General features: G+C 35.7%; 1 protein-coding gene across 10 annotated transcripts in view; it reads left to right on the top strand.

The window, feature by feature from the left end:
* The window catches only part of ADNP (activity dependent neuroprotector homeobox), a 50,689-nt gene extending 29,042 nt beyond the window's left edge, over positions 1-21,647 (top strand). The window contains exons 1-5 of one of the 10 annotated variants that reach the window (XM_007432855.4): positions 777-877; positions 7,557-7,666; positions 13,814-13,926; positions 16,125-16,217; positions 17,899-21,647. In XM_007432855.4, the coding sequence (XP_007432917.1) occupies positions 13,819-13,926; positions 16,125-16,217; positions 17,899-21,033 (3,336 nt within the window). In that variant the 5' untranslated portion in view covers positions 777-877; positions 7,557-7,666; positions 13,814-13,818 and the 3' untranslated portion in view covers positions 21,034-21,647. Of the gene's footprint in view, positions 1-775; positions 878-6,063; positions 6,084-7,556; positions 7,667-8,013; positions 8,036-13,810; positions 13,927-16,124; positions 16,218-17,898 lie in introns of those variants that run through there. The other 9 variants (XM_007432854.4, XM_088128422.1, XM_088128418.1 and 6 more) reach the window with 9 other exon arrangements.
* The last annotated feature ends 1,434 nt before the right edge of the window (positions 21,648-23,081 follow it).

Genomic DNA, 23,081 nt, shown 5'->3' with positions numbered 1-23,081 from the left:
GTTTTCTTGCTACCTTGTTTAAATTATTGTTTGGGTTACCAACTGACATTTGATAACTGAGTTTACAAGCTTATATGGTTATGTTTAGTTGCTGAGTTAAAAGCTTAACCCATTTTGATGGCTAGCTAACATTTTTCTTCTGCAGTAACATTTGTGTGTCCTATATCAATTGATTCAATTATAAATAAGTTTTGCTCACACTATAATTGAAGGGGTAGTGAAGCCCTTTAACCAGTCAGTAATTGTTGAGATCTAGTAAAAGTGTGCACTACTGTGCATCAATTTTGAAACTTAAGAACATGAGAAAGCTTAAAATTAAAGACAGATAAAGCAGCCTGATTCAATTAACTGTTTAAATCGGAATACTTTATTTGTTTGGCCAGTTGTAACAACATTACAGGTTAAATAATTTAGATCCAGCTTATCGTTCCTTTTATATTTCTACATGTATGCAATAAAGGCAATTTGAGAATAGGAATATATTAGCTAATTATTATTTTATAGTTTACTCAGCCAGGAGTGTTAGGTCTGAATTAGCCCATTTGTTTTCTCAGGTTTAAATTCAGAAAACTGTAGGAAGAATACCATTCAAAACAGAACTTTTTCTTATTACAGCTCCTTGTGCTCCTAGAATATCTGTTCTTAACTGAATGTGATGTGGCATGGGAGCATAAATTAGCAGAAATCACTGATCACCAGTTCATGCAAGGGCTTTTTTGACTGAAGCTTATGAATGAACTTTGATTCCCATTTTTTTATATTCGTTCTGCTGTAGCATGGGTGCACAGTCTGTGGCCCAGGGGCCTCATGCGGCCCCTCAAGGCTTTTTGTGCGGCCACGAGATCTCTCCTCAGTCCTCAGTTGCTGCCAGCTTTCGGTAAGTAAGTATAAGTTCAACTTAATAGTTTTCAGAATGAATAAGGTGGGAGAGGGTGGCTGGGAGGACATAAATGTATAAAAAAAGGAGTTGAGGCTTAAGAAAATGTGGCCTTTACTCTGGATACAGCTATTTTCTGTTTTGAATGCACACTTTCTCTATTGCCCTGCCCATATGTAACCCCCAAATATATAACCCATGTGTGGGTTTTTTTGTTTCTTTTTTGTTTTTTGCCAAAAAGGTGTGCACCCATATGCTATAGCAAACCTGTGAAACTTTACATATTTAAATCTTTTTTCTCTTTAAATTATTAATAATTCTCTACCAATAATGTGCTCATTATTGCCAGCAATAATATGGCTAGCTTGGAGTGCTTCATATAGGATGTTGTTCAGCTTGTAAGACATATTGTGAACTGATAGCTAGCAAAATGCAATTACATTTAAGATGGATAGGGAACCTTTGACTTTCCCAATTATCTTAATTTCCACTGGTGTTAGTTCTGGCTGGGTTTGCCCCCAGTCTTGGCTGATGGAAATTGCAGTTCATCACTCTGGAGGGTCAAGGATTCTTACCCAGATTTAATAATACAGATAGGGTCAGTTCACGTGAACAATTGCTTTACTTTTGACTGTGATACATTCATTGTGACTGTTTTTATTTCAACTGATACTTAATTTGGCAAAGATTCTAATCTTTGTAAGGTTCCCAAACAGTTACTGTGTACACAGGTTGTCATCAAGTATTTTGATAAAAAAGCACATTTAAAAGATGACTTCTTTGGAATTTTCAGTGTTAATGCAGGACTTCTATTAGTGCTGTTGGACTTCCCCTCCCCTCCCCAGTTTGATTGTGGAAGGTCTCAAAACTCCAGGGCAGATTTAAAAATTGGAACTAAATAAGCTGTTCTACAAGCAGTATCCATTTGGCCAACAGAAGGATATTATTCGTATAAATGTACAACTTCTTGAAATTCAATATTATTGTATAATAACCACAAAAATATATAAACAAAACACCTTCTGTAATAGGCAGAAAATATTTTGAATGTCTATGTACTTTGCATCCTTGAACATGTTTACTCAGGAAATGACTCTGTGCAATAGGTCAATCCCTAGTATTAAGGAGTACAGGTAGTCCTTGAGTTACAACCATTCAGCAACCATTCAAAGTTACAACAGTGCTGAACAAATGGTACTTACGATGGGTCCTTGTTTCAACCATGGCAGCATCCCCATGGTCACGTGATCATGCTTTGGGCACCTGGCTCGTAATTACAACACCGCAGTGAGCCACAGTCACATGATTGCAATTTCCAACATACCCTGTTGGCTTCCCATAAGCAAAATCAATGGGGCAGCTGGCAGGAAGTCAGAGTCATGTGAAGTCCTCATTTAACTATGGCAACCAGGATTGCTGGAATTGCCATTGCTAAGTGACATGGTAATGTGACGCTGTGCTTTATGATTGCATCACAATTCTGGTCCCAGTTGCTGTCGTAAGTCAAGGACTGCCTGTACATCCTCAAAGTAATGCGCAAACTAAATTACAATTAAAACTGCTACAAAGAAAAAACAACATAGCAAAAAGCGTTGATTTCCATTTGATAATAGAAACTAGATATCAGTATGCTATTGAAGGAGGACCCTGAAGTATGTTACGTGTTAGCAGCACCTTGTTAGTGTTCATTCAGATTTTGTCTCTTTCACATGACACACTGTGCACATTCAGACACCATTTTCTTTCTACCGAGCCCCCCCAATCTAAAACCAGCTGCCTTTTTTTTTTTTTTTTACTGTTGCCTTTTCCTCTGAGCCATTTTCTGCTAACAAGGCATGCTAAAGTCATATTGTGTGTGCTTTCTGGTGCTTCTGTCTCACATAGCTTAAGAAGGAATGCTGAATGTCCATTATCAGAGGCTGAGAAAGAAGATGACTACTATTATTTAGCCCAGATAAATGGCAAGAGAAGGGAAGAATGCTGTACCTTTTGGATGGCTGCCTGTCTGCTCTGTGCCTGTAGAAAACAGCTTCCTTGCAGGATCAAGCATTTGACTGTGGGGTTTCAAAGGCTGTCTATCCAGATGTATGCTAAATGCCTGAGCCCAGGACTTAAAAAGAATACTGCCCTGAAGCAGAGAGTAGAGAGACGTTTGGCCAACAGTGTGCCCCATTTCTTTCTTTCTTTCTTTCTTTCTTTCTTTCTTTCTTCCTTTCTTCCTTTCTTTCTTTCTTTCTTTCTTTCTTTCTTTCTTTCTTTCTTTCTTTCTTTCTTTCTTTCTTTCTTTCTTTCTTTCTTTCTTTCTTTCTTTCTTTCTTTCTTTCTTTCTTTCTTTCTTTCTTTCTTTCTTTTTTTCTTTCTTTCTTTCTTTCTTTCTTTCTTTCTTTCTTTCTTTCTTTCTTTCTTTCTTTCTTTCTTTCTTTCTTTCTTTCTTTTGGTGTTTTTGTGGATACCTGGAGAGGAGGGGGGTGAGGAAAGGAATCTGGACTGCTTGTTAATTATTTAAGAGATGAAGAGTGGGGAATGAAAAACAGCTGGAGAGTGAACACTGAACTAATAACAAAGGAGATATGATGTTCATTTGAACTCCTAAGCAGCAAAGAATGCTTCTTTATCTTCACTGCATCCACGGAGCAGCATGGCATTGCATTATTCTTTGTGGGAAAAGTTAATCAGATCCATCCTCATTTTAACACTGTTGTTAAGACAGGTCATGGTTTTCTTGTTACTTTGGATACTTTTTGGCTTTTAGATTTTGAGGATATGGTTAGAGTGAAGGACTCCTAGTTGCTTACTTGACCCTTGCCCTTCCTGGCTTATTGAAGCCCCACTTAAGAGAGAGAATGCATGCCTCTTTGCTGGAGGGAAATACATTGCCGGAAGTGCTAATAGGGCTTCTACTGAAGAAGCCTTCCTTTGACCCAGGAAATTTCTACAATTTTGACGAGTCTCAAATATTCAATTTCTGGAAAAAAAAAGTTACTGAGAAGGTGGTAGCCTCCAAATACATCTAAATGATGCTGATTAATTGGTAGTATTTCAAATAGAATTTTAGCCAAGATACATATGTAACTGAAACTGTTTTGGTTATCTTAGTAGATGACCTCTACGTGCAGAACTGGAAAGAGTGGGCTGTGGATATATTATTTCTCCTGGGCCTTTCAACAACTTTCTGTACCACCAACCATGATAATGAGTACAAGTCATGAATGAGTGGATGGGTGGCCATAGAAATAAAATAAATAAATAAACAATCTTTTGGATTTCCTTGTGGAATTGGACTTTGCCATTGTTTTACAGGTTTGTATTATTCTGTGAAGCTCCACAGGATTCTCTCATGCTGCTCATGATCTACATGAAACTGCTGTGATATTGGAGATTTTGAGTAGGATATTGCTTCTTAACCACTGAATTTTGAATAATGGGCTGGATGTGGTAGAACAATCTAAAACTAAATCCAGATAGAATGGAGATACTGTTGTTAAATAAGGAAATTAGAACCCAGGGGTGGAAGTTCATCCTCTTTTGGGTTGGGTTGCACTCCCCCAAAACAGTCTGGGGCTGCTCTTTGATTCTTTGCTGTGGAGGATTTGCAGTAAGGTGCTATGGAAAGAAGCACCTTCATATAATTATGCCCATTGCATACTACACCTCTTCCTGAACTGGTTAGATTTTACTCTAGTTATCCATGGCTTGATTACCATATTGATTATTAAAACACACTTTATGCTTGAAGAGCATGTGGAAGCTGCGTGTAGTGCTAAATGTGACATCTAGACAGCTAACTGCTATAAGATGCAGGGATCTTGCTTACAAAGCAGAAAGATCCTGACCACTTTTAAGTCCTGAGATCTCCTATCCCATTGCAAACCTGATAGGCCATTAAGATTTGCAGGAGGTTCTTTTAAAGCTTCTCTTGTTCCTGTCTGCCTGGCACATAGGAGAAGACCTTCTTCTGTGTTTTCTCATGTCTATAGAACACACTCCTTTGTTAATGGTATTTGGTTTCTACATTCTAAGAGTCTGCAAACTCTTAGAAAAGATACATCTCTTTTGTTAGGCCCTTAATTGTTAATTGATTTTAATACCAATTTCAGTATCAGTTTAATTTGTTCTTAACCCTGACTTGAGTAATCACCGAGTGAGAAAGTTGGGCATAAATAGTCAAATAACGAAATACATTACTGCATGTAACGTCAATTTGGAAACTATATTTTGGCCAAAATATGCCTGCTTGAGCACTAATAGTGGCCATTTGGATTATGTGATATGTATTGTTCCATGCCTTTTGTGTTGACTGTTTTCAAACTCTTGAGTAATTGGAATGTTTCATAAAGCATCCCATAAAATCTAAGAAACCAGAGCAGTGACTAAAGAGACCTTACTTCATTCAAACTAGAATTATCTATACTAAATATAGAAGTTTCAAATAGCCTACATTTTGTCTTTGAATTCAGACACTTTTTTCTGCAGTTTGAAGTTTGTTTGTTTACTGCAGTTTGTTTTTGCACACAATCACATTTTTTATTTATTTAATTCAATTTATATAGCCTTCCATCTCACATACGTGACTATGGGTGACTCACAAGTTACAAAAAACAAAACTCATATAAATAAAAAGTTTAAACAAATTAACCTAAAATATTTTTTAAATGTGCTTAAATGCCATCTTTCATTTTTGTAAAAACAACATTGCTATAAACCCTTCCATTATCCAAAGTGGCTTTTAAAATACACTAGAAATCTATCTCCAAAAAATGATATTAGTTCATAAAACACCTACCAAATGGCCATAGGGAGCTTCTTTGTATTACGATACTGTTGGTCCACTAGCTCAAGAACGGGGGAACATTTTGTAGTTATTGGCTGTCCTCATTTTTTTATTACAGCTTTCTGGGAGGCCCTGAGGGTGAGTTCTGTGGGAGGGGTTGAACGCTTATTTATTTAATTTATTTATAAATCAAATTTTGTGCCGCCCATCTCAGTATATAAGTGACTCTAGGCAGCTCACAAATAAGAAGCATAAAAGCAGTTTAAAAACTACAAAATGAAGTTAAAAGACGGAGAGAGCATCCTCAAGTCACCAGCTACCCCAAGTGCTGGGAGCCCCCATTGGAGCCCCAAGTCAGTCGGCAGAGCCATGTCTTTACGCTCTTCCAGAAAGCAAGAAGAGTGGGGGCCAGTGTCTCAACCAATCAATCTTAAGGTACATCCAATTCTTTGAAGGAAGTTCTGTTATAACTTTGTTTGCTGATTGGGAATATGCAGGAAATTGTACTGCCAATGTTCTGTTATTTGGTGCTGGATTACAGAGATACGGTGTTGGAGGGATCTGGAGGCCAGAAAATCATAGATTGAAGATCATAGTTTGTCTACTCCAAACCTTGTCCAGTATCATTCCTTCTGACTGACAGCTTTTCTTTATTATTCCAGTCACTACTCCCAGAGAGCCTATAATTAGGGATGCTTTAGGGTTAAAGTAGAACTTTATGTAAATTACATGCTCTGTCATTGAGCATAGGGAGTACAGATGACCTAAAGAAAAATTGCCACTTCTTTTCCTGAAAGAGGTAATGAATATAGTTTCGATGGCTGGTGTGGGTCTTCCAGGCTGTGTGGCCGTGTTCTGAAAACTTCCAGAACACGGCCACACAGCCCAAAAGACCCACACCAGCCATCGTATTCCGGCCGTGAAAGCCTTCGACAATACATTGAATATAGTTTCGTTTTAATGAATCAGAACTGTTTTCTTAATCATGTTACTGGAGCTCTTTTTTCTGTATGCTACAGAGAGCTGTGAGGCAGTTGTAAGAGAAAGTATTTGTCGGCTTGTTGAATATTTTTGGGTCTAGGAAATTTGTCTTGATGCAACATTTTGGTGCCTCAAGAATAATACTTCAACTTAATATTCTTATATTATTTTCTGTAGTCTTTCTTTATGTGGTACCTGAATGTGAGCCAGTTATACTACATTGTGCTAGAGAACATAAGTAAGAAATGACATGAATGTACAAAATAGGTATGTTCTTAGACCTGCCTAATGTGTTGCCCCGTTCGCACACTATTGCCACAATTATTTCATTTGTTTTATGTTAGCATTTACAAAATTTACTACTCCCAGACACAAAATATGGGTCATTCCTATTCTACCCTCTACTTGTTCTTCCTTTTTATCATTTCTCATCTATTCCCGGCCCATTTTATGCATGTTTCTGTATCTTCTTTTTTTCCTCTATCTGTTGAAAAACTACCATCAAATTGCTTACTTTAGCTGCTGCCAATAAGCTGTTGATAAGGATATTCCAAATACACTTAAATGACCAACATTTTGAGTAAACTTTATAGTAAAATTTTACTTTCATAATTAAAAGCCATTCAACATGACTTAGTAATAAAGTAAAATACAACCATTATGTAATGTTTCCCAAGTATTAGTAATTAATGGCACTGATTTTTCCCCCCTCATGTTGGCTGTTGTTTAAGCTTTTTTTATTTCTAGTTGAAGAGAGTTCTTTTCAGTGTATATCTGCTCAGTTTTTCCTTGGGTAAAATGGACTTATTTCTAGGTTTTTCCATTTTCTGTTGAGATCATCCTCTTTTTTGCTTAATGTCATCCCACATTGTCATGCACAGTCCTTTTGATGGCAGACCAATGTTTCATTCTGATTCATTACTGCAGGCATTAATGCTACTTGCTACCAGAAGTCATAAGATTAAGAAACTAGAGAAGAGGAAGTTGCAGGAATAGAAAGGCTCCAGGAATTCATTGCCTTCAACAGCTACAAAGGGGTATGTGTCTGGTTGTTTATGTATCTGGGTCTGAATGATGGTTCTTATTGAGATAGATACTTGATAAGGTAGAGATCACTGATCCAGGATGATAGATTATGATACTCAATTTCCAAAAGAGAATTGTGAATATCATTGAGTCTGTGATCCATGAACTGAAACCTGGTACATTTTGCACATTATCAAATGAACATCCTTGTAGTATAATTACTTATTGATTCTACTCATGGTACCAGTCATTTTTTTCTCTCCACTTCCAGCATTAATTGGTCACCGAGCCATCAAAATATTTCTTTCAGAAATGTGAAAAAGAAAATGATGTCACTTTGCTGCTTTTTTTAAGGGAAAAAAGTGGTCTACATTACAAAGGTAAACTACAATACCTCTCTCCTCTCATTTTCTCAACTATAACTTTTTGTCATAATCATTTGAGGTTTTGTAGTTTCACAATTTTTGTTGGGGATACAGTGCATGAGATTTAGCCAAACCCTCCTTTGCTTGATCCTTCCCCCCCAGAGCTGACAGATTGGATTTCAAGAGAGTAAGCTTTTTGCTCTTCTGCACATTGAGAGCAATGCGATTGCGCTGGCAGCAGGAAAGGGTCAGGCAAAGGAGAGATTGCCTATAGAAATTGCTTGCTTTTTCTCTCTCCCCCGCCTCACAGAGCAGAGATTGGAGAGAAAAAGATTTCAAGAGAGTACTGTAAACTGTTTGCATATACTCCCATGGCTCCCAGTGCTGGACTGCTGGGATGATTGCATTGCTTTCGATGTGCATAAGAGCAAATAGCTTACTCTCCTGCAATCCCTTTCTCTCCAGTCTTTCTGCTCTGCAAGGGGATGGGAGAAAAAAAAAAGTCAGGCACAGAACAACACGTACTAACTGTAATAGTGATCACGTGACTGAGGGACGCTGCGGAGGTCGTAAATAGGCCATAAAGTTATTTTTTCATTACCATCGTAACTTCAATGGTTGCTGAATGAGTGGTTGGTGCGGACTACTTGTATTTGAAACTCAAATGTGAGCTTTCAGTATTCCAAATGTTTATGTGCTGTGGTTTGGGAGAAACCAATTCACACTTGTCAAAAGAGAAGATGAGGAGAAGGTTTCTAGAAGGATATATTAAAAGGATGAGATCAAACAAAAGGGCAGTCCTTCTCACTTCATTTATCAGGATAAAAGTGCATGCAGTGTAGAGCCCTAGCTATATCATTAAAGAATGAGAGAATCATACAGTTGGAAAAGGATTCAGAAACACAAAAATTGTGTAATGAAAGAAAGCTTCCTAGAAAATAGGTAAGAATCTGGCTCATGAGAAAGGGAAAGTCAACAAATAAAACTGGGCACAAATCCACAATTTACCTATCTGACATGTATAATAATTAGGGCTCACTGTCACTGCAGTTTTGTGCTGATTTATGTTCATTTTGCCACTTAAATATTTTCAGAGTGATCTGTACCAGATTGTGATATTTCTGAAGCTCTGAACTGGGTCTCCAAATCAGATTGGGTGATTTCTGCATACCTTTAGCTTTGTTTTTATTTTTATATATGAAAAACATGCTGGAATGAATGGAACACACACACACACACACACACACACACACATATATATATATATATATATATATATATATATAAATAAACATTGTAACAATTTAGTTGTCAAAATTGTTGACAGTTACAACAATGTTTTTGTATTATATAATTTCTTAAGCTTTACATTTTTGTGTCAAAATACTACCTAAATATTTGTAGTGAATGTGATATTGTAGCCTTAAAATCTTCTTCAGGCTTTTCATAATATATGAAATTAAGTCATTTGTGTTCTTGCATCACTTAGGATGAACCTCATTGTAGCTAAGTCCATATTCTAAATACTTCATTTATTTATGCTGAGTATAATTACAGACCTGATAACCAGATGAATGTTGATGATTGATACTTACTGAGGTTCTGTATTATTATTAACCACTGAGGATATTTTTAAACTGCAAAGTTATATCGAAATGTATTAATTAAAATATTGGAGTTAATAAGAGTTAGAGACTAATAGTGTAATTGCTCCAGCTTTTCAAGGTATATTTTAAAGTCATTAGGATTTTAAGCAGAAAAACATTACTACTTTTAGAGAAGAATGGTTCCAATAACTTCCAGGCATTTATTTTATTTACAATTATTTATTTATAACCATATTTAAATAACTGTATATAAAAGCTGCCATTTTCATTGTAGACTTTATGGTATTCATTTCAACAACAAAAGAAAAATATTAAGTTGTAGATGGGAATAATAAGAGATTTGGTGAGGACGTGGCCACGCTACAGGGATTTTTAATTTTATGCTTCTGAGACTGCTCATAATTTGCCCTTCAGATGTCTGTCTGTCTGTCTGTCTAATTAATATTGGACTATACTAGTGAAAGAAGACATGTTTCTCACAGGTAAACTAATTGTTAAGCATAATGACTGCTATGTTTCTAACATCAGCATCACTGATCACACAGATCTTAATTTCAGCTCATTCTGTTGGTGCCACTAACAGTTACGCATTATATACATACATCAAGAAGATTAGGAATCTTCTTTATAGTAGAATTATATGTTGGGACTGTTCAGGGTAAGGGAGACAACTTGTAGTCCATGAAAATCTTCTGATTTAGAAGTAGCCTGAGTGTGTGTGTGTGTGTCTGTGTGTGTATGGCAGTTGATTATGTAAACATCTGATGGCAGTGCTTGGGAATTTCAGATAATCATCATGACATTGAGGGCTCCCCCCTCCCCCGTTTTGTAAATCCAGAATCTCAAGTCCCCTCCTAAACTGGGGATTTGCTACTTTCAGTAAGAGGAAAAGTGTAAGTACAAAATCTGCTTGGTCAGAATTCCCCCCCTCTCCAAAAGTAAGTTGAGTATGCAGAAGCCCATATTTTAAAATTCATCTATATATGGATGTTGTGTTTCATAACCATTTTGGCTTCTGAGCTTTCTTGCTTAATGTAGTATTTTTATTTTGAATATCTATTTCTATTTTGTCCAGACTTGATTTTAGAATCAAGGTTTGTGCCATCAAGTCCCAACCCTTCCTTAGTTCAGTATTGTAAATAAAATACAGCAAGGGGGAATTCACCAACTCTCTAGGTAATTTGTTCCACTATTTAATACTACTACTCTTACTGTTGAAGTCTTTTCAAACATTCCATTGCTTTCATGTAGCTTAGATACTTTATTCTATGCCCTGCCTATTTTTCTGTCCTGTATCACCTTCTGAGGTTATAGAGAACAGATCTTTGCTGCCTTGTGTGTGAGATCCTTTCAGATGTTTGAAGAGTGTTCTCCTTATCTTCCTTCAGTTTATCCCCATAGGACTTGATCATCCATGTTATTCTTCTCTAAATCAGTTCCAGTTTTGTCAGAATCCTTCTTAAAGTTTGGAGGTCACAGTACTCAAGGTGGGGGTCTAACCAATAGAAGTAGAGCAATTACTTCCTGTGATTGATAAACCAGACTTCTCTTGATGCAGCCTAAAATTACGTTTGCCTTTTTTGAAAACACAGTGCAACTCACCTTGGCAGTGATTAGGTTTTTAATGGAGATGCCTTATTACTGCTTACACATGAATGTTCTTGCATTATTTATATATTTGTTTGTTAGATTTATAGACTAACCCAATCTGTTGACTATACTTTGAAAAATCCATCCTTTGCATATCATTTGTGCTATTCTTGACTCCATGTTCTGCCTATTTTTTATTACAAAGTAAATAAGAGTTTTCTTACTGCAGCTGCCTGTTTCACAGTCAGTTCAAGTGTTAATAAGTTTGACTTCATGGCAGTATGAATGATGTTGTACTTCATAAGATTCAGGTGTTCTTTGCATTTATTTTGTTTTGCACATAGTGGAAAATACTTAATGTGATTTGACAGTTTTCTCTCACAGTGCTACATTGTTTGTCAGATTTGCACTGTGAATGAATTTTTCCCATATTAAAAATTGTTGGACACTAAGGTATGACCATTCAATATTAACAGAGATTAAGAAATAAATTTGCTGTGATTTGTGAATAAATAGCTCAGTTTGTTAAGTTGGTTGAAAAAGAGAGAAGAGTATTAATAGTTATGGCAAAGATCCATATATTATATCTATTCAGTAAACTATTCTGGTTTGAGACAAGTTACTTTTTATTAAAAACATTTCTTCCTGGTTTGAATCAAACTAATTCTATTGGTGCAGTGGGAGAGTTATTGTTTTCAACTTGTAATAGACTTTCTCTTACTTGTATCTCTCAAAATCTTTGATCTGCAGCTATAAGCATAAAAGATTGCCTATATGGTTTAACCTTTTCTTTTGCAATCAGAATCTTTCTGCTTCATCTATATTTTTATATTTATTATATTTAGAAACCGTCACATTTTTGACTATATGGAGATTTGATAAGGAAATACGACCATTTTTTAAAAAATCTTTTTATCTCACCTTTATTATTTTATAAATAACGCAAAGTGGTGAACTACCTAATATTCCTTCCTTCTCCTATTTTCCCCACAACAACAACCCTGTGAGGTGTGTTGAGCTGAGAGAGAGTGACTGGCCCAGTCACCCAGCCAGCATTCATGCCTAAGGCAGGACTAGAACTCACAGTCTCCCGCTCTCTAGCCTGGTGCCCTAGCCACTAGACCAAACTGGCCACATGTTCTAATGTAAAATCAGGTAATACACTAAAAGAATAGTGCATTTGCTACCTCTGAGGATACAAATTTTTTAGAATGATTTTTAAATTGCAGTTATGAATTAAGAGCATGAATGCAGAATCCTTGGTACATTTGTAATAATATTCTAGCTAAAGTAACAGTGGTAAGCCATGGACTATAACATTAGAAGTCTGCAGTGTCGTCTAATCCATTTCTGAAATGGGTCAGAATTCTTCTACATGTCCTTATAGTCATGTACATTTAAAAAAATATACGTCAACGTGGGTGTTGTATATTTTTATTTATTCGTTATATACCACCTTTCATACAGGAGCTCAAGGCAGCAGTACATAACACTCTTTCCCCGTGTTTTCCCTCTTTGAGGTAGATTGTGCTGAAAGAATGACTAGCTCAAAGTCACTCAGTGAGCTTCCATGGCTGAGGGCGGGCTAAAATATGGGTCTTCCTATGCCAGTCCAACTTAACCACTACACCACATGTTTCTAAAAATTCTTACTTGCCATATATAATCCTAGGTACCTGTGAAATATTTATCACATTTAGGTGTAATCTGTCTGGGACTACCAATGTGGCTATGGGATCAAGCCCAGATTTAAAGGTTCATAAGACTATCAAAGGACTTGGAAAGGTAGAATTGTTTTATTATTATGGAGGTGGACTATGTAAAGAAGGTTGGATCAGAAGAATTTTCAGTTGGTTTCAATTTTAAAAGTTTTAATAGTTGCTGTTTGGTTAGAAATTCTTATGTATATCTTCTAGAGAAGGTGAATGCTGCTGTTTAATGATTCTGAGGGTGTTCTCAAGATAGAATCCAGTGAACTTTCTCACTGATGTTTCCCTCTGAAGAAACCAAGGGGTGTTGCATGCCAGAAAGCACTTTTAAGTATCTTCCTGTAGCAATACTTAGCTGATACGTTTTATTTCTATCACTAAGTCTCTTAGGCCAAGTCAAGGTAGCATACTGCTTTTGCAGGGGAGAAAGAAACATATTGGGAGGAAGATTGGCAAGTACAATTCTCAGTTTTTTAAAATTTAAATTAGTATTTAATTATTCATATTCATTGCAAATACTTTTATTAGAACTGTAAAATTCTACTTTCATTACGGGATTGGCTTATGATTTGAGAAAATTTTGTGTGAAAAATTATTCTCATTACAAAAATACATTGGCTCAAATCTAGGCATCATGATCTCTGTTCTTGTAATTATGTTTTTATATTTAAAGGAAACCAGCTTCCAGGGTCATCTTTACAAAATAAAACATGGCGAACAATCTATTTTCTTTTGATTTGTGAAATTACCTAGAAAATAGAAGAATGCAACATATATAATGAAAAAATAAAGATTACAGTGATATCAAATGTTTCTTGTTACTTTGAGTTAAACTACTTTGAATAAAACATTTTAATTAAATTAGTTTTTTGTTTCCCTCCTAGTAGAAACTATGTTCCAGCTTCCTGTCAACAATCTTGGCAGTTTAAGAAAAGCCCGGAAAACTGTGAAAAAGATACTAAGTGACATCGGTTTGGAATACTGTAAAGAACATATAGAAGTAAGTATAATTTTCTATTGAGTATTAGTTAAACTGAGGGGTTCTCTCTAATGTTAGTAATATATTCAGTTGAAAAGTGGGGGGGGTTAGAACAAAGAGAGGTTATTGTTAGAATCTAAATGATTGTAACCATCACCACCACTGTTTCACTGAGCTGGATTTACAATTTTTAGTTGACCTAATTGCTAACCAAAAACTGTAGTGTTCTGAGTGGCAGTCAGGGATTTTTCTTGATGCCATGATGGAACAGGAACATGGGGAGCAGTTCTCTGGTTCTTTTTCTGAAGGAAAGAGATTTGGAGTTACTTAGGTAACTGCTTGCTTGGGACACTGGTGGGGCCACTTAATCACTGTTGCCTGGATACTGCTCCAGAGATTATTCCTGGCTTGAGACTTGCTGTTTGATTTTATGCAGACCACTCAGTGCTGTCCTCCTTATCTAGAAGCTGGGAGGCAGTGGGAATCACCACATGTTTGTTTGTGCCTTTCCAACTTCTCTGACTCCAACATTGTGAGGAAATCTAGGTTTGGAATTCTCACCAAGCAGCACTAGCACACTTACATATGCATACATTGTGAGTGTGTGTGTATGTGTATCTGTCATGGGAATCTTTCATAGAAAGCTTTTTGGGGTAAACATACGAACAGACCCACAAAATTTTAATATAAATATTTGATGTTATGTTCTTAATTCAGTCTACTTTTGGTAGATAATTAGCATCCACTATAATGGAAGAGCAATGCACACTATTCTTGTCAAACAGTCCCTTAAACAGCTTCTCTACTTGCCTTGAAAATCCATTTGTTGCCTACTGGAGTGTGGCTTTGCAGAATTCTCTTTTTCAGAAATATGTGAATCATACTTTCCTTGCATTTACAGTATTTTGTTGAAGATTATAATTACATGACTGAATTGAATATTCCATAAAACTAGCAAGATGGATTTAAGTAAATAAAATAATTATCAAATATAAATATGGACATTATGTCTTCATACAAGTTTCAGGATTGCAGTATGATTGATGTTACAGCAAATGCTTCAAGTGCTAAATCTTTCAAAAACGGAGCATATGAAATAGTGGAGTCTAATCCTGATTGTATATTGGGCAGAAAAATGTATTTCATTTTTATGTTTGTTTTTTATCTATTTGCTGTTTTATTTAATTGTTGTACACTGCCAGTCACTTTGTATGAGATGGGCAGCTATATAAATGTGACTAATAAATAAATAAATGAAATAAATAATTTATCTTTAAGTGAAACATTCATATGTGATTTTTTTTTCACTTAGTATATATATAGTCACTTTTCCTTCCTCTTTGTTAGTTTTATGCAGACAAGACACTGGGATTTTTTAGTTGTAAAGTGGAAAACCAGACATTGGAGGTATTGGTAGTTCCCAGTTTAAGAATGAGTTCCGTTCCCAAGGTCTGCCCTTAAGTTGAATTTGTATGTAAGCCAGAACAGTATTATTGTATAATACTGTATAAGTAGTATTGTGTAATTAACTTGAACCATTGTGTATTTAACTCAAATCATTGTGTGTTTAACTCAAATTTTGCCACAGTAGGCCCCATTTTTAACTGCAGGTCATCTGTAAACTGGGCGTTCTTAATCCAGGGACTACCTCCACTTATGCTTTCTCTGTTCAAGATGGAAGCTTTATTCTGCTACGCATGCTTCAAATGAATAGCACAAGCACCTTTCCTGCTCATTTCTCCTCTTACATCTATGGGTGCAATACTACCGCATTTTCTGTGAGATTCCTACTTAGCCTAGTATTTTAGAAATGTGTTTTCCCTTTTTCTATGTATGAAAACAGTTCTCAGTTATTAACACTGTAACAAAACAGCAGATCTCACAGTCCAGAAAATAATCAGTGTTTTTGCAAGTAAAGGACTTTCATGCCCTGATAGCTTCCAGAGTATACTGGGACTGTAGAGGGAAAAAAGTGGGTGATAAACCAACTGAAATAAGTCCTGATTCATTTCAGAAGGATTGTTAAGTATGTTTCTTTCATTAATGGTTGAATCCTGCATTAATTTAATAAAATTAGTTCATTTTTTTGTATTCTCTTGGATGTGGTCCCTGAGCACTATTTTGTTTTTGCTTATGAACTTAATGTACAAAATTTATAACCAATCAACTATTAGTAGCATATTATTTCTATTTATGCTTTTTTGCCATTTTCTTCGTAGGATTTTAAGCAGTTTGAACCCAATGACTTCTATTTGAAAAACACTACATGGGAAGATGTTGGATTGTGGGACCCTTCACTTACAAAAAATCAGGTTAGTACATTAATGTATGAAAGATACCTAATTAGAAACCAGTAAGTTTAAAATTCCTTATAGTGAATGTTAGTTGTTTTACAGCCCAAAGTAAATTTGTAATTCTATAAACTTGTTAGAAACTCAAACTTTCAGTAATTTGAATCTGCTCTGTAGCAGAATTGAGAATGTGTTAATTAACAAATCATAGTTACAGCCATTGCTCCCCATCCAGAAGCTGTCATTTCATGGAAACAACATGTGAAGCTTTGAACACACAAAACAAAAATTGTCAAGTGGTTCTAAATGATTTGACTGCTAAATTTGGAAACTGAAATACTAGTTTAGCATTCTAAAACTACAGTTACTGCAAACCATGATTTAATGTTTAATATTTGAATTGTCCAGTTCTATTTCGTTGATCAGTCTGAGTGGATATAATTATATAGCCTATTAGATACAAATGGTATGGTTTGAAAGCTTTCATTAATTTGTAATCAGACATTTTTTGGAGTTCCCATTGAAGGCTATATCTTGTATCACAAATTTGTGTGTCTCTTATCTCTTCTGGAGAACTATGATTTGTTAATCTCTATTAAATAATTGCTTGATCTTGTCTGGTTAAGGTAATGCTAGTTTGTTTTGTTTGGGCCATATTGAGAAAGTGTAGTTACTGTTAGAATGAAAGTAGAACTGTTGTTTTACTCCTCTCACAGAAAAGCGAGATAATACATCTGAAGCAATCTTTGCTTTGCTTCAGACATAATTAGAGATTTTTTTAAAAAAAGTGTTTTCTGTAGACTACTTTGCAGGATGAATAACTCAGTCTTTAAAAAAATGAACTTTATTAGTGTCAATAAAATAAACTGAGGGGTACATAGGATAGTATAAGAGGAAAGAAGTTTGTTTGCTTGCTTGCCTTTTCAGAACATCGTGATCTTAGATGAACTGTTTTGAAACATTTTAAAGTTCGTTTGAATTATAAAAGATAAAGTAGTCACATCGGCATGTTAGAGCTTGAAATGTGTACATGCATTTATTTTTTATATGTATGTATGTATGTATGTATGTATGTATGTATGTATGTTAATATATATAGTAAATTGTCCCTTCACTCAGTAGATTCTTGAACTGATAAACATATATGTAAGTTAAACATAGCACAGTGCTTGGGTTACAGACTTGTTAAGCCAAAATTTGGTTGGTTTGTGAACGCAATCAGTAAGTTTGTTAAGAAAGTCTTTTTGTATAAATATAACAGTTTAGTCAATGTATCATGATAAAAAATAATTACTGCTGGCTAGAGACCCAAACTTCAAGAAATACTATTTATTATATATTTTGATGCATATTTCCATGAAGTATTAGAACCGTGAGTTCATTTTTTTAAAATAATAATGTCCATTAGACTGTTTCAGCATTATCTTGAGATGCTATGAAAGAACTCTGAATGATTTATTTGTTTGTCTAACAATAATTATTATCTTCCCTAATCCCAAAAGACTCTGGGAGGCATATAATATCAAAACATTACCCTAACCTGATTTTGCCAGCTTAAAGAAAGACTGCTAAATGGATGATAGCTCTACTAATTTAACTTATAATTGTGGTTCACTAGTCCACAATGCTTAGGAGGAGATATTTTTAAAGTATGTTAAATGCAATTTGTATGATACTCATTTTTTTCTTTTTCTTTTTCAAGGACTATCGGACAAAACCGTTTTGCTGCAGTGCATGTCCATTTTCCTCAAAGTTCTTTTCTGCTTACAAAAGTCATTTCCGAAATGTTCATAGTGAAGACTTCGAAAACAGGATTCTTCTTAATTGCCCCTACTGTACTTTCAATGCAGACAAAAAGACTTTGGAAACGCACATTAAAATATTTCATGCTCCCAATGCCAACACACCAAGTGGAGGCATCAGCACTTTTAAAGATAAAAACAAGCATGATAGCCTTAAACCTAAGCAGGCTGACAGTATAGAACAAGCTGTTTATTACTGTAAGAAGTGCACTTACCGAGATCCTCTCTACGAAATAGTTAGAAAGCACATTTACAGGGAACATTTTCAGCATGTTGCTGCACCTTATATAGCAAAAGCAAGTGAAAAATCACTCAATGGGGCTGTATCCTTGAGTTCTGGTTCCCGAGAAGAGAGCATGATTCACTGCAAACGATGCCTTTTTATGCCGAAATCATACGAAGCTTTAGTACAGCATGTTATTGAAGACCATGAGCGTATAGGATATCAGGTGACAGCAATGATAGGGCACACTAATGTGGTTGTCCCAAGATCCAAACCATTGATGTTAATTGCTCCAAAACCACAAGACAAAAAGCCTATGGGACTTCCTCAGAGATTGGGACCCCTATCTCCTGGAAATGTTCGTTCTCTTCCATCACAGCAAATGATAAATCGACTAAATATACCAAAGCCTACATTAAATTCAGGAGTTAATATGATGTCCAGCGTTCACTTACAGCAGAATAACTATGGAGTGAAATCTGTACCACCAAGTTATGTTAGTCACACAGGAGGACGGCTAAGTTTAACTGGTAGCTCCCCGGTTTCTCTATCCCAGCAGTCTCAATCCATGAAACAATATCCTCCCAGTGGAAATGGGAGACCGTACCCTCTTGGAGGAGAACCAAGACCACAGACCTCTGCAAGGTACTCTCTTCAGTCTGCCAACTCATCTGCACTTTCATCGGGTGCATTGAAATCAACACCATTAGCTCAGTCTCAGGCAGCATCCAGAGCATTAGCCCAGTCCACACCCAAACCTCTTGGAGCAAGTGCTACAGCTGCTGCTGCTGTTAATACTTCATCAACACAAAAATGGAAAATTTGTACAATCTGTAACGAGCTGTTTCCAGAAAATGTGTATAGTGTTCATTTTGAGAAAGAACACAAAGCTGAAAAGGTGCCTGCGGTTGCTAACTACATAATGAAAATACACAATTTTACTAGCAAATGTTTATACTGTAATCGCTACTTGCCCACTGACACATTGCTTAACCATATGCTGATCCATGGCCTATCTTGTCCCTACTGTCGTTCAACTTTTAATGATGTTGAAAAGATGGCTGCTCATATGCGAATGGTTCATATTGATGAAGAAATGGGACCTAAAACAGATTCCACTTTAACCTTTGATTTGACATTACAGCAGGGTAGTCACACCAATATACACTTACTTGTAACTACCTACAATTTGAGAGATGCCCCTGCTGAATCTGTTGCTTATCATGCTCAAAATACTCCTCCAGTTCCTCCAAAACCACAGCCAAAAATTCAAGAGAAGGCAGATTTACCTGTCAAAAGTTCTCCTCAAGCAGCAGTTCCATATAAGAAAGATGTGGGAAAAACACTTTGCCCTTTGTGTTTTTCCATCCTCAAAGGACCCATCTCTGATGCACTGGCACATCACTTAAGGGAGAGACATCAAGTTATTCAAACAGTTCATCCAGTAGAGAAAAAGCTCACATATAAATGTATTCATTGCCTTGGAGTGTACACCAGTAACATGACTGCCTCAACTATAACTCTGCACCTTGTCCATTGTAGGGGTGTGGGGAAGACACAAAATGGTCAAGACAAATCTAGTGTTCCCTCTCGGCTAAATCAGTCTCCAGGTACAGGACCTGTGAAACGTACTTATGAACACATGGAATTTTCTCTTTTGAAGAAAAGAAAAATAGATGATGATGATTCTCCCTCAGTTTTTGAGGAAAAGCCTGAAGAACCTGTAGTACTGGCTTTAGATCCCAAAGGTCATGAAGATGATTCTTATGAAGCCCGAAAAACATTTCTCACCAAGTATTTCAATAAACAACCATATCCCAGTCGAAGAGAGATTGAAAAGTTAGCAGCCAGTCTTTGGCTATGGAAATCTGATATTGCTTCACACTTTAGTAACAAAAGGAAGAAATGTGTTAGAGATTGTGAAAAGTATAAAATAGGTGTTTTGCTAGGATTCAACATGAAAGAATTAAATAAGGTGAAACATGAAATGGATTTTGATGCTGAGTGGCTGTTTGAAAACCATGATGAAGAGAATTCTAGAGTCAATGCTAGTAAAACAGTTGATAAAAAAATAAACTTAGATAAAGATAATGAAAGTTCCTCAGACAGTTACGAAAATATAGAAGAGGAATTCAATGAAAGCAATAGTCCTTTTGTAGAAGCTGTTTCTGATCATAAAACATCTATAAATAGTATAAATGAGAACACAGATGAAAACATATCTAAGGAGACACCTTTGGAAGCCATGTTGGAGACTCCAGAAAAAACAGACCAAAAAGAGAAGGGGAGAGATTCAAAAACCCAGGAGAGTTGCTCTGCAGCAGAACCAAGAAAGCAGGCAGCTAATGGCTCAGACAGTGAAGGTGACCAAGAAGATCAAGATGATGCTATTGAATGGAAAGATGCAGCATCACCCTCTGAAAGTGGACCTGGTTCTCAGCAGGCATCTGACTTTGAAGATAATACATCTGAAGTGAAGCCAGAAACTTGGACTGATGAATCATCCCAAAGTGAAGATGCTAATAGTAAACCAGGTGCAGAAACTAAATGTGTTGTTTCTGAGAGTGATGAAGACCATTCAAAATGGAAGAATAGTTCCTATGGAAAAGTGGGTGAGTTTTGGTCCAAGGACCAGTCACAGTGGAAAAATGCAACAGAAATTGACGAGAACTTGTCAAATCAACAGATGGAGTGGCAAAATAGCACAATTGACAGTGAGGATGGAGACCAGTTTGACAGTGTGACTGATGGGGTTACAGAATCAATGCATAGCAGCCTAACAGGGGTAGAGCTGAGTAGCCAGCAAGCATAAAAGTTGTTCAGCTCCGTGGCCTCAGTATCTTCCACTTGACAACTGTCTAAATACTTTCATTTTAGAATGAATGCTAAAGTTCATTGTAACTGGTACTGCCTTTTGAGTGCAAGGTCATCTGGCTAGTGGCTGTGAAGCCACGATTTCTAGTACTTATTTCAAAGTATGCTGTTGGCAGATCTCACTTGAGAGTATGTGCTGTGATGAGCACAGTAACTTAATGTGAAAACTGATATGCTGGTGGCTCCCAGTTGTTCACTGAAGAAAAGGTTTATTTTATCGGCATTTTCAACATTTATTTCACTGTATATGTTCAGCTGTATGTCTTTTTAAACATTACCTTTTCCACATGGTAGTTATAGGGCCAACATAAGAGCTACCAGTTCAATGTGTATAGTAGACTCTGGGAAAATTGTTTTTTCATGTATCATTCTGAATAGTTGAAATGTATATTTGTACAGTCTTTTAGACCTACTCAAGTGATGCTTATGCTATTGTTCTTGTGTATCCATCATAGATTTGGTTCTTTCCCTTTTTTTTTTTAGTGTTGCCCTGCTGTGTAATAAATGCTGTATCTAGTTTACCTAGCAAAAAAGCTTGAAACTGCTATAGTATGACTTTTGACAGACTTAGTTTTTGCACATAACCTTGTACAATCTCAAAGAGGCCAGCAACATAAAATATATCTGGACTCTTATTGTATTATAGAATTTTCTTGTTCTTGAATATCCTTGACATTACAACTGATGACTATGTATTTCAGAGACATTTTCTGAAATCTTTTAAGCTAAAAAAAAATCACATGCAAGAAACAAGTTTGCAGCTACTAATTTTGACACCTTTTAGATCTGTATAAAAGTGTACTGTGTTAAAGCAGCATACGGAAATGAGTGCTGCATTTTTTGGATATTTAGTTTTATCTTTAGTTAACACCTCATGGTGTTATATTCATTTATACCATCTAATATATGACACATTGTTGTAGTATGGATAATTTTGTGATCTTTATTTCCCCTTTGTATTCATTTAAACATCTAAATAAATTGCTGTATTGTGCTTAATGTAAACATTTGCTTTATTACAAATTCTGAATACCTGTTTCTCAAATCATTGTCATGACTTTTGTTGAAAGAAAACAAAATTTGGATGCTAGAGTTTATGCCTTGAGAAAATGAATTTATCTATAGAATTACTTTTGTATTAACAAACATAAGCTGTCTATGTGGAAACTAGAGCTATATATAACCTACTGAACCAAACAGATAAATAGAAATGTGTTAAAAACTACCGTACTGTATATAGATTAACAGATCTGCAAATCTTCAGCATAATACATCCAAACATTTTAAAATTCTGTTGTTTTCAATGGCAAGTTAAGCATGTGCTTAACACTCCTATCGAAATCATATTTAAAAATATTGGAGTATGTTCTTGTCTTTGCCATTTTTTGTAAGTTGACAATCCTTAAGATTTGCTCTTTGTAGCAAATCGGTGAACAGATTGAAGTGTTTCTCATATACATTGCTTGCAGATACGCTATTTGAGTGTTCACACAGAATCAGTGTATAGGATTGAGGGGTGGTGAGTTGGGGCAAGTCCATTGCCTGAAAACAGGTCAGTTGTGAACTTAACAATATTTGAAGGTGTTAGAGTGCCTTGCATGTCTTGCTGAAAATTTTAATAGTATTGTTAATGTGTATTTTTGCCATAATGAGGTTTCTTCTGTAGCAGAGTTAATTTTGGAACAATTTTTTCATGAGACCATCTTTTTTTACTAATTTGTCTAATTCTTGAAACATGTAGACTGTTTTTTTCATAAGATTTTGCTTATATTTAAATGCCTAGTTTTATTCCATTGTGATGCAGTCTGCTGGAGTCAAGGATGTATTTATTGTATGTTCTAGCAGAGTGAAAAGGAAAAATTGGTAAATTTGCACTGGGGTAAACTTGATAGTATCTACATTAATTTCCAGTAAAAAATATTTAACAAAGATTTGTTAAAAACTTAAAATCTCACTAATGCTGTAACTTTACATTTGAATTCTTGT

The sequence above is a fragment of the Python bivittatus genome, unplaced genomic scaffold (genome assembly GCF_059951505.1).
Source record: "Python bivittatus isolate LINGU-HERP-01145 unplaced genomic scaffold, Pbiv_v1 ctg000700_np1212, whole genome shotgun sequence".
NCBI lineage: Eukaryota > Metazoa > Chordata > Lepidosauria > Squamata > Pythonidae > Python > Python bivittatus.
The sequence above is the reverse complement of the archived record's forward strand: the minus strand, read 5'-3'. Positions and strand labels throughout refer to the sequence as shown.